The sequence below is a fragment of the Lagenorhynchus albirostris genome, chromosome 2 (genome assembly GCF_949774975.1).
Source record: "Lagenorhynchus albirostris chromosome 2, mLagAlb1.1, whole genome shotgun sequence".
Lineage (NCBI taxonomy): Eukaryota > Metazoa > Chordata > Mammalia > Artiodactyla > Delphinidae > Lagenorhynchus > Lagenorhynchus albirostris.
The window spans coordinates 141,661,122-141,673,112 of NC_083096.1; the positions used below are offsets into that span (position 1 = coordinate 141,661,122).

General features: G+C 53.7%; 1 protein-coding gene across 1 annotated transcript; it reads right to left on the bottom strand.

Moving 5' to 3' along the window:
* Nucleotides 1–3,366: 3,366 nt before the first annotated feature.
* DMRTB1 (DMRT like family B with proline rich C-terminal 1) lies at nt 3,367–11,121 on the bottom strand. The gene is made up of 4 exons (XM_060141934.1): nt 10,542–11,121; nt 8,160–8,365; nt 4,775–4,928; nt 3,367–3,431 (listed from the first exon to the last, which is right to left on the bottom strand). Exons 1-4 carry the CDS (start codon nt 11,119–11,121, stop codon nt 3,367–3,369), a joined length of 1,005 nt encoding a protein of 334 aa, XP_059997917.1.
* Nucleotides 11,122–11,991: the final 870 nt, after the last annotated feature.

Consider the following 11,991-nt stretch of genomic DNA (forward strand, 5'->3'; position numbering starts at 1 on the left):
GGCTGAGGAGCCCTGGAGGAGGGGTCACCCGGACCAAGTCGGAAAGGGATAAGTAAAAGATAAGTTAGGTGAAGCTGGAAAGTCTAGGAAGAAGGCTTAGCGTGAGCCAAAGTGCAGAAAGGAGAGAAAGGGTGGGGGGATACGTCATGGGACACTGGGATTGGGGCTGGTGTCTGAACACAAAGATAGTAGAGCATCTATTTCAAGAGCAGGGCAGAGCGAAGGCGATTGCTGAGAGGTTGGTGATCATACAGTCCGGGGTAGAGGCTCATCATTTTGATTTCCCAGGGAGATCCCAGGTCTCCTGGGAGCGCTGCACGCCTATTCCTCCAGCTGTGCTTGCGGAGTAGCAGCCACGGACCCGCGCGCTTCTGCGGAGGCCAGTTGCTAAGCAACTGGCTCCGCCCCTGCGGTTGTCTCGCCTCCACGCGCCCTCTCCCGGTGGCCCCTTGCCAGTGCATCCGGGGTCAGGGAATGCCGCCTGCTGCCTTCCAGAACGTTCTCCCAACTCAGAGCCAAGCCTTGGTCGTTTGGGTTGAGCGATGGTGCCCCCGCCGACGGTCTCTCTGCTTCCAATCTTTTTCTGCCAGGATCTGGCTGGCTCCACCCCTGCAGGACCTGGGCTGGGCCAGCCAGTGAGGGAGGCGGCCAGAGAGGCGGGCAGGCAGGTTGTGCCGAGAACGTTGGTCTCAGAGCAGTAGGGAGCCATGGAAGGTGCATGAGCGGGACAGCAACATGAGCGGATCTGGTGTTTCAACGCTCACGCTGAAGCTGCTGGAGGACAGCCTTGTGGAACAGGGCATTCAGGGAGCATGATTAAACTGATTGGAAAGGCTACAGGCAGCAGGGGTCAACTGAGCCCACCAGGAAGTAACCATGGTGATGGGACACAGGAAAGGGCAGCCTGGGGCTCTCAGAACTTGGGGTTCACATCAAGGGGAAGGGAGCTAGGCAGGGTTCCACCCTGTCCCACAGCTGGTCTTTTCAGCCCCAGCAGGCACCCTCAAGGCTGCAGGAAAGATGCTGACCAGTCTCTGAGACTCATCAGTTCACAGGTCTGCAGGACAACTGAGCGATCCTCCCCTTCCAGGAGTCCTCTGGACATGGATCCCTAGAGGACCAGGGAACATTGCTCTTCTCCACAGGACAGAGCTTCCCACCTCAACCCTGCAGGCTAATTAAACATTGGTCTGGCATGGTGTGGAGTCCCTGTGGTCACAGACTGCCTCTTACTTGTGTGTGTTGATCAGAAATGCAAAAACAGCTTTATGGGTTAATGCAGTTTGGTTGAAAAATCTTTCAAAGCATGGGGTCTACGATAAAGCAAAGTGATGAAAAATTAGGGTCACTGATCCAGCCCCACCTGGCCATACTGTCAGAAGGTCACAGGTCCAGTGAGGGCAGAGTTCCGCCAAGTGGAACCAGACGCCGGGTCTTCTCCCACCCTCCTGGGGTTCCTGCAGCCCTGTGGACGCAGGGGCAGCACCAGCATCGGGGTGGCTGATAGCTTTGGCCTCAAAGCCAGGCTAGTCCACAATCGCTGCATCACCAGGTCCAGACTGAAGCCAGTGTGACCTGCAGGCCTCAGTATGCCTGGTTCTGCTCTGCTGAAAGCACTGTCTATAAAGCAGTAACTGAAAAATTCCTGACTGTACTTGCTCCAGTACCTTCCAACAGAAGAGGCCCAGGCCCTTGAACTCCAGCCACCACACTGATGTTGAGAGAACAGTTAGAATATCACTTCTCAGTCTTCTTCCTGCCACCTGTCCTAAGACGCCTGGCCCACAGGCAAGACAGGAGGCAGGTCGGCCTAGTTTCCTGGGTGCCAATCCTTCCCAGACAGAGAACAGGACACCGTCCCTCACCCTCAAATCTGTCACTCCAGGTCTCCTACCCTTTCTACCTCCCTACCGTGAGTGCCTACCCTCACCTAACTCATTCTTGCACTTTAAGATGCAGTCAAAGCCCCAATTTTTCCAGAAGGCTTTCTCTGACCACACTCCCCCACCCCCGCCAACAGCCCCTTTACCTCTCTCTGTCCCATGGCAATCCCACTGGACTGTCTATTTGTCTGTTTGTCCCACTAGATTCCATGCTCCTCATGGGCAGAGCTGATTGTCAGGGTCTGAATCCAGCAGAGATGCAGGATGCTTTTTAAATGACAGAGGAAGTGAAAACAAGGGAAGAGAACCAGGACGCTAAAACACAAAAATGGGATCAAGTTCCGTTTTTTAAAACCATGTCACTCGGCAGGGACCATGAAAGGAGCTAGGGAAGAGAAACTGAAAGAAATCTTTACATTTTATGTGTCTGCAACAAATTTCCTTAAGAGGTCTCTACTGCTTAAAAGAATAACAATACTGATAGTAAAAAAACCTACCAGCCTGGTCCAAGGCTCTCACTTGGTAACTGAAGTAAAGGAAGGGCCTTGCCTAACTACACAGATAGAGCAGGCCAATGGGCCACGAACCCCAGCTCCCGACTCCCCTACCCAATGCTGCCCTCCACAAAGATTTAAAGAGAGGAAAAACCTTCTACCAGGATTTCTACTGCCGATTTTATTTCAATAGTCAACTGTTCCCAGAGAAGAAACTGCTGGTGCCACAGGTGATGTGGAAGAACCATCCTATTCTCTGAGAACTGCATCAGCGCTTATGAACAGACTACTTTTTAAAGCTAGCAAACACTATAAAAACACTAAATAGTCAAACTTTAATAGATTTTTCTAAACCAGAAATGATGCCTATAATGGCTTAAACTTCACGGAGAACAAGTGAAGCAGCCCTAGCGGCCAGAAGGCTTATAGCAAAGGCTGGAGAAGGAGTGAGGCGCAGTGGCCAGGCTGACTGTGGGGGACAGAGCAGCAAGGAAGGATGCTGCAGAACCTGCTGTCAGCACCCTGGTCCTGGCTGCTCGTGCCATCCACCTGGATGTGCTGGACGCCTGATGTCTGTGTGGCCCCCAGCCGGGGACCAGGGAGAGGCAGCGGAACCAGAAGGCGGAAGTAGATGATGCCTCCTGTCCTGGAGCGGGACCTAAGGAAATCAGAGGCTGCCTCTGGGGGCGAGTCTGATAACAGCAGCACAAACCAGAGATGGTTAAATTCATTCCTTAACGTGAGCTTCCACCAGTCCCCCACTCCTTACTGCTCTGGCTCTGCCCTCCAAGCTCCTTTTCAACCGCCTGTTATCTCAGGATTGAGAGAACTTTAGCAATCACCTTCCTTCCTCCAATCTTGAAATGGGAATTAACTGTCATCTTACGCCTATCACTATCCTTCCTCCCTACACATCACTGAACAGAGACAAGAAAATCATTGCTGTTAACACCCCCAAGGCCCCACTCTGCTGGCCTGAGGGCCGGGGCCTAGTCGTACTGCTCCTGGGACGAAGGCTGGCTGGGATCCCACGGCCCCTCCGCATCCTGGTCATCTGTGAAGGACAGAGAAGAGGGGCTGGATTCAGCAAGAGGAAAAATTACCTGTTTTCAGATGTAAGTTTTCTCGAAGGCATTCTCATCATTCCCAGTCCCTACAGAGAATTAGTTATTCCCACTGCCACCTTTAATTTGCTAGGAGTCAGGACACTGGAATTCTAGCCCTGGTCACATGACACAGACTCAAGTTCAAACTCCAGCTCTGCTTGTCAGCAAGCTACTCCCAGCTGGGAACCTCAGCTTCTCCTTCTCCTCAGCTTCTCCTTCTGTCAAAGGAGATGATGCCCTACTTTGCAGCATCAGGGGATTAGGTGAAACACTAAATGAGAACGAACCTTTACTACCGCCTTTATCGTTTCAGCCATCTTCAGGATGGCCTCGTGAAGTAAGGGACCCTTATTAGTCCGCTTGTGCAGATACTGAAACTGAGGCACGAAGGAGTGAATTAACGTGCCCGAGGTCATACCGTTGGCAAGCGCTGGAGTCAGGACTTATACCCAGGCTGTGCGGCACCAGGGCCAGCATACTTCAAGCCACACTGCACCATCTCCCCAGCTAACAGATCTAGGTGTTGCACACACAGCAAGTGTACAATAGGCCTCAGTTTCTTTTCCTGTGGAGCCTCAGGGGAGGATGGAAAGGGTAAAAAAAAAAAAAAATCCTAGAACCTTTAAACCTGCAAGGGCCCTCAAAAGAAAACCCAAAGCATTTTCACATCCAGAGTTGCAGTTGACCCTCACAGTAACCCTGTGACAGGGCCTGTTTTACAGGTGAGAAGACTGAGGTCTAGAGGAGGGTGTGAGTGCCCAAGATCACCAAGTGCACCAGTGGCAGAGCTGTGAAGGGCAGGTTCTCTCCAGAGTGGCCTGGGGGAGAGGAATCATCCCCACCAGCCCCCAAACTGGCTCCAGCTGCTGCCCCAGGCCCAGCACGTGCTGTTTCCCCAGCCAGAGAGGCCCGGCACCTCTGGTCTTCTGAACACACCACATGCGTGCCACCCTCCAAGTCTCTGCCCACGGGCACTGCTACGGTGAGGAACTTAGCATTGGACCTGGAGCCAGGCAGAGAATTCTGTTGAAATCTGAGCTCCGCCACGGACATATAGGAGAACCTCTCAGGGTTCTGTCGGCTTCCTCACCTGAGAATGGGGACCCACCTCCCCTAGATGATCACGGATGGAATTTAGGGAGGGGTGCAAGGAAGAGCTTACCCAGGGCCCAGCACATTTAAAATTCTGTTCTCCATTCCCCTTCTTTGCACATCCATTTCGCAGTAGGGCCCCCTTCCTCCAGAAAGTCTCCCTGGCCCCTCGGCAGCTGGAAGGTGGGGGCTCACTCACCAGTGTTTTCCTTGTCCGCGTCAGACACGATGGGCAGCGAGGACGACGGGGACGGCGGGGGCACGCGGTGGAGCATGGTGAGGTACCGCGGGGGTAACTGGGCTGGCGGCAGCAGGTAGTAGCGGGTCTGGAGGTCTTCCACTGGCTCCTCCACCTGTGGGGCGCACACAGCAGAGAGCCAGAGGGGAGAGGGTTGGCCAGAAGGGCAACCCAACGTTCATTCTCCTGAACGGGGGGCTCCCCGTGGGGCAGATTCACCTCTGTGGCCCAGACACCGGGGCACAGGGCGCCCGGAACAGGCTGCTTGGCAAGCACCTGCCAGATGACTGAGGCAAGAAGGAACGAAGGCACACCTCAGATAAGCCCGGGAGCAGGCGCACTTGCACAGGTCCACAACCTCCTCTCATCCTTACGACCCTAGGAGGCAGGTTCTATTACTATCCTCACTGTGGTGACCAAAAACTGCATCAGTGAGATGAAGGTACAGGCCCGGGGCCACAGAGCTGGTGAGTGGCAGAGGCAGAACTGAATCCCAAGTCGGCCTGACCCCACTGCTTTGCAATGGAGAAGGATCTGCACGCATCCCAACTACGTGTGGTCCCACCTTCCCCACGTGTAATGACTCAGACTCCAGGGTCGCTGGGCCTGGGGGGTGTCCCCCTTCTAACCGGCCAGTGTCGTGCAGCCGTTACTGAGGCAAGGGCAGCTGGGTGACCTCAGCAAAGTGGCTTCAGCAATCAGCCCTTCTGTATTTCTGTTCCTTCTCCGGAAGATGGAAGCTCACCCCACATCACAGGACCCCAAGGCTGGAATGAGGGGACGCGGAGGGGTGATGACTACACAGCTCAGAGAAACGTAACTGGAAAGACATGAATGTGATAGAAAATGATGAATTTCAGCTGTGGGTCCTATTGTTTACTTCTCCACCCAGATGCTTCAGAGCAGCCCTTCTCAAGCTGTGCTCCAGAGAACTCTGGTGTCCTACAAGGTATTTCTAAAAGTGCTCTCAACAGTGTTCTTTGTCAAGGGAGTTTGAGAAGCACTGCATACCACCTCCACACTGGTGAGTCACACACCAGCATATTAAAGGCCTCGAGGCAGTCTGCAAAAATCTCCTTAGGTTAACCCAGCACTTCCTAACTTAATCTGACCACAAGGAAGGGAAGATAAGCCCACTTTTGAGTACCTGCCATGTCCCAGACCCTGTGCCAGACACTTTGTACGCATTCACACCTTATTGCTGGAATCTATCAATGGCCCTATGAGATAGGACTCTCACCGCCATTGTACAGATTAAGAACCCAAGCGAGGTCCTCAGAGGTTAGGTGACATCCCCAGGCCATGTGGCCAGTAAACAGCAGAGGTAGGATTGGTTTTTAGGTCTGTGCGATTCCAGGCCTGTGCTCTTTTGTGGGAAGAGAAAAGAGGAAGCAAAGAAGTAGCAGGTGGGGCAGGACAGGAAGAGAAGGTGGAAGGTGGCTCGGGGCGTATCTAGGAGGCTGAGCAGGGGCCAGCAGGACAACGATGAAAGCAATTCATAGGCTCTTGGGTTCGAAACAGCTTCACAAATAAATGCCTGGTCCTCTATCCAGATGTGAAGGGGGTGGGAAGGGGGATTATTAGTGCTTTAATTCCAAGCTGCTCAGCGGAGTCTCTCCCTGGATCACAGCTCCTGCCTGGGGCTTGTGGTGGCAGCTCAGGCCCAGATAAACCAACTGAGATCACACTCCTAACAAAGGCCGTCTGGCAGGCCTGTCAATCAGAGCCCTGCCCCGATGCCAGGCCCCAGGCTTCTGTGTGAGCAGACGGTGGGTGTGTGCTCCATTTGGCCAAGGTCCCTCTCTTTGTGTGGAGGCTAGAGACGCCGTGCTCTCCCTGGGCTGCAATGGGGTGGCCGGCACCCCCAAATTTCAGGCAGGGCAGGGGTGGCGGTGAGAGTCAAGGGCCATGTTTGCTCTGCCTCTGTCCTGGCTCTGTCACTGACCAGCTGTGTAATCTGAATCCTAGTCCCTCACTCCCCAGTCCTGTGACCCTGGACAAATACATAACTTCCTGGAGCCTTCTTCCCCTGCCCTTCAATGAAATAACATGCACCTCGAGGGCTGACATAAGGGCCAGTAGGCACCCTGGAAATGATCAAGACCAGGGGTGTTCCAACTTTTCCCCCTCGAATGAATGGAAAATGATTTCTAAATAAAACTTTAAAAGATCTGGAACAGACAGAGGAGATGCTGCTGAGGTGAAGCAGGAGTGGGGATCCAGCCCCTGCGTGCCTGACCTGCCTGGTCACAGTTGGAACCCCACTGAACCGGCTAATGACCTGTGGCTAATGACCTCATTATGTAAATGCCAAGCTTTTATCCTTTCTCTTACTCACTTCCCACATTAAACCAAAGAAGCCTACTCTACTCGCTCTTCTCCACCCTCCACCCAAGGGAAACATCTCTGTAACACCCAGCGTTAGGCTTGTAGCTCTGAGGGAGACAGTAAAGGTGACAGTGGTCTACATTTCCGTGAACTTGAACTGCATCTGAGCCAACCTCCCCCACAGGTCCAGCCTTATGGGGTCAAAGTCAGCACTGGTCACCCAGGCCTCTCACTATCCTGCAGTCCTGATGGCCCTCAGTGCTTGCCAAAAGGGAAAAGGGCGGAAGGAGCTAGTAACCAAGGCCACAAAACCTGGTCCCCCCACCCGTATCTCACACAACGGTTCTGACTTTTACACATCCAGCACTCAAAACTCCAGGCTCAAAAGCACACCAGTTAGTAGCCAACCACTGATCTTATAAAAGGATTAAATTTCATCCATTCTTTCAACAAATATCTCCTAAGGTGACAGGTGTCTGGGGAAGGTTTCCATATTTTTCATGACTAAGCTTAAATGCCACTTCCTTCTGAAAGCCCTCTGCCGTCTCCGGTGGGATATACCTTTGGGGCAGGGGACCTACGTCTGCTCCTGGCTCTGCCCTCAAATGTGTGGCTCCAGGAAAGTGATATTTCCTTTCTGGTACCCAGCAAAATGAAGGGCCCTTCTAGCACTGGCATTCCATGGGTCAAGGCTGGTGCTCACTCAGTGTTACTGCGTGGCAGTTCCTCAGGCTCATCTGAAATGTGTCTGTATTCCTTTTTGCCTGAGCTCCCCCCGGAGCCTTTTAACCCACGCCACAGCCCAGGCTGACTTGTCTACATGTGTACAGACTTGGCTACACATGTGCATTCCCAGAGGCGCACACAGTACAAGGTCAATGCTGTATCCTTCTGACCAGTGCCCAGGGCCTGGTACGGAGTGGGCACAATGGCTGTTTTCCTGGGACTGAGGGTCTGTAAAAGCAGCCAGGGTAACTGGGGTAAGGAGGAACCTCGAGGAGTCAGGGATGGTACTCACCAAGCCTGCTCCATTGTAGTGGCTGCAGGACATGTGCTGGAAGCCCTGCTGCAGGGGGACCCGCGGGGTAAGGGATGCATCCTGGTAGCGCAGCAGGAACGGGTGGTAGGGGTGCATGCTGGAGCAGTTGTGGTACAGCTTGGAAGGCTCTCTTTCCAGGTACCCAGACCCCACCACACGATCTGAGTTGACGCTCAGAGGGGGCCCTGAAAAGGGACACAATGAGGGAAGTGTTAAAAACACACAGAGCTAGGAAACAGGGCATCACGTTACTGTCTGAAGGTAGCAGTACAATAAACACTCGTATCCATTTACAGAGAACTCCCACATCCATTATGCTTTCGACCCTCCCTGCTCTTTAAACCCTTCACCCATGTTCCACTCACTGTTCTCAGGAAAAGTCCTTTGGCACAGCCACGAAGCCCCATGTGGGCTAGTTCCTGCCTCCACTCCAGCCTCCTCATTCCCGAAAATCTAGCAGCTCCTTCTTTCTCCTCCACCTCAGGGCCTCTGCAGATGCTGTTCCCTAAGCTCGGAAGGCTTTTTCTCCTGACCCCACTTTGCCTCCTGAAGTCCCCAGTACTCAGCTCCTAATCTTCCTTCTGACCACAGCTAAACCATCGATTATTAGAGCTCTATACACCAATCTGTGCGACTCTTTGATCAGTGGTGTCCCTCTCCCCAGGACAAGATCCTTGAGGGCAAGGAATCTGACTCATCCTTTTCATCATTAGTGTCTGACACATGGTGCTCAGGGCTCAGTCCCTGTTCTTTGAGAGATGGAACAAAGAAAGGCACTGTGGGGCTTCCCCGGTGTTACAGTGGTTAAGAATACACCTGCCAACACAGGGGACACGGGTTCGAGCCCTGGTCTGGGAAGATTCCACATGGCGTGGAGCAATTAAGCTCGTGCGCCACAACTACTGAGCCTGCACTCTAGAGCCCGCATGCCACAACTACTGAGCCTGTGCTCCGCAACAAGAGAAGCCACCGCAATGATAAGACCATGCACCGCAACGAAGAGCAACCCCCGCTCGTTGCACCTAGAGAAAGCCCGGCCACGGCAACGAAGACCCGAGGCAGCCAAAAATAAATAAATGAAAGGAAGGAAGGAAGGAAGGCACTGCGTCCATGGAAAGATATCGTTCTCCTAGAATTGCTGTTTCAGATCTGTCTTCCCCATCTAGTTCTCTGGGGACCTATATTTTCCTAGAATGCCCCAGAAGGCAGAAACGGGCTTCAGAGAGCATCAGGCCAATCCCCTTAGCATACAGAGGGGAGAGACTGCCACAGAAGGAAGGAGCTTGCCTAGGGTTACAGAGTGAGCAGGCCCCCACCGTCCTGACTCAGACTTGTGCTCTTTCTACCACACTGCCACAGAGAAAACCAAGAAAACACGTGTCTGCACCCAAAACGAGCCCCTTTAAAAAAGCTTCAAATCTGGGCTTCCCTGGTGGCGCAGTGGTTGAGAGTCCGCCTGCCGATGCAGGGGACACAGGTTCGTGCCCCGGTCCGGGAAGATCCCACATGCCGCGGAGCGGCTGGGCCCGTGAGCCATGGCCGCTGGGCCTGCGCGTCCGGAGCCTGTGCTCCGCAACGGGAGAGGCCGCAACAGTGAGAGGCCCACACACCGCAAAAAAAAAAAAAAAAAAAAAAAAAAAAAAGCTTCAAATCTACACGTGACTTGAAATTGTAATAGTGAAAGCCACAAGACCTAGGGAACAATGTAATTTATGCATATGGAGGGAGGGGAGAAAAAACAGGCAACAACAATCATCTCAATAGACTGTCCTCCTGTAGTGTGCAGAGCTCGCATTCCCACCCACGCCTGGGAAAGGGCTGGAAGGGCTGCACGGACAGACCCATTGGGGCAGGGAACGGGTGAGGGTCGGGGCGTCTAGGGCACAGAAACGGAGGGGACGGTGCGCAGGCGCAGTCTTGTTGCGCTAGACCACCCACAGGGACGTCCTGGGGAGGAGCCTCCAGCCCAAGAAAAGGGCGGGAAGAGGCGCGCAAGCGCAGTATGGTCAGGCTGCCTCGAGCCTCTCCGTGGAGGAGGAGGGGCAGCAAAGTCGACTGGGAGCCATTTTTTCCTTTCAGGATGGAAACGCAAAAAGCTGTAGCTAGATGTTAAAAGCCCTCAGAGCCACCCATTCCTTTCTCTCTTTTACCTTCTTGCAAAAAGGCACCGAACTCAAATGACTACTCAGAAAAGGGTATCCTAAAGCAAGGTTACCTCTAGAAAGCATCTTCCCCACCCCCACCCCTTCCCCGCGGGATCCGAGCGGGCCTGGGACGCCGGCGTGGGGAGCGGGGAGGCGGCAGCCTGGAGAGGAACCAACAGCAGGGCAAGGCCGCGCGGGGCCCACCCGAGAATCTTACCGAAGTTGGCGAATGGCGGGCTGGGCACCGGCCGAAGCGACCTGCTCAGCTCCAGGCGGCCGGGGCAGCCCCGGCCAGCGGCCTCCGCCCCGAGCTGGGGCCTCAGAGAACTGGGCATCGCCGCGGCGGCTTGTTTGCTCGGCCCCACGTGGCCGCGGCCGCCCATAACTGGCTGGAAGGTGCTCCGGCCGGGGCTCCAGCCCTGCTGGGGTCTCTCGAGGAAGCAGGCGGTCGCGCGGCCCTCGGGGCCCGGGTGCGCGTCTCCCGAAGCGGCAGGCAGAGGCAGCGGGCGTAAGCTTGAGCCCGGGACAGCGGCCGCGTCCCCGGAGGCCAGCTGGGGCCCCTGAGCGCACAGGGCCACCTCCTGCTCCTCCTCGGAGACCTGCTTCTGGAGTACCTGCTGCGCGGCCGTGATCTTCTGGCGCTGGGTAATCAGGTAGCACTTCTTGCAGGTGCACTGCTTCCAGCGGCACTTGCCCGCGTGGCCCTTGACCGGCACCAGGAAGCCATGGTTCCGGCACCGGGAGCATCTGGGGGCGCGCAGCATCTTGTCGGCCAGCTTGGCAAGGTCTGCCTCCATAGCACCACCGCTACCTCTGGGAGCTGCAGAGCGAGTGGAGCACGGATGAGCAGTGCCCCACGAGTCGCTGGTGCTGGGGACTTTGGATACACTTGTAACAAAGCGACTCTCAGTGCGTCCCAGGAACTGCAGCAAGACCCTTGCATTTTTCCTTTTTTGGGTGCAAAATTTGGAGAGTTTCTATCCCTTGGTTAATAAGATGCAAGGGATTGGGTTGAATAAGTTCTTCATGGAATGCTATTGCATATATGTCATCTGGATTATCTGACGCTTTAGGCATTTAATTTCCAAACTCTCTATTCCCGCCATCCCACAGACAGAAGCTATTTCGTAGTTTCAAAAAAAAAGGCGGAGTGATATTCAACGGTGCACAGATTTAAAGCTCCAGAGAAACGTATAAACAAACCCATTCCGGTTGAAAAGCATTCCAAAAGGCAAACCGTGTTTCTCCTTCCAAAAGCTGCTGCTTCTGCTGAATTTAATTTATCTCCCCTGCAGGGAAGCAGCCGTTCACAGCGATGCTTCCAGAATATTCTCAAGAGCTCAGTGCAGTGTGATAGCTGCTCAAGGGTGTGCCCTATAGTAATTCCCATTTTTTAAGTCTTATTGGTATAGGAATGCATTTCTGGAAGATGGCATATTGCTGTTGTTGATGCCTTCCAAAGTCAAGCATACTTAGAATGCTTTGAAGTAAAATAGACTTAGGATATTTTAGCATGAGCTTGAACTGTGCCATGAATTTAGTTACCTCTGTAAAACAACCCAAATCTTGGGACACCTAAAAAGTTGCCACAAACTTCATAGCTTCCCAAGACTACTAAACTAATTCATTTTTTTGTTTTATAGAAATCTGTGACTCCCTGAGGTCTT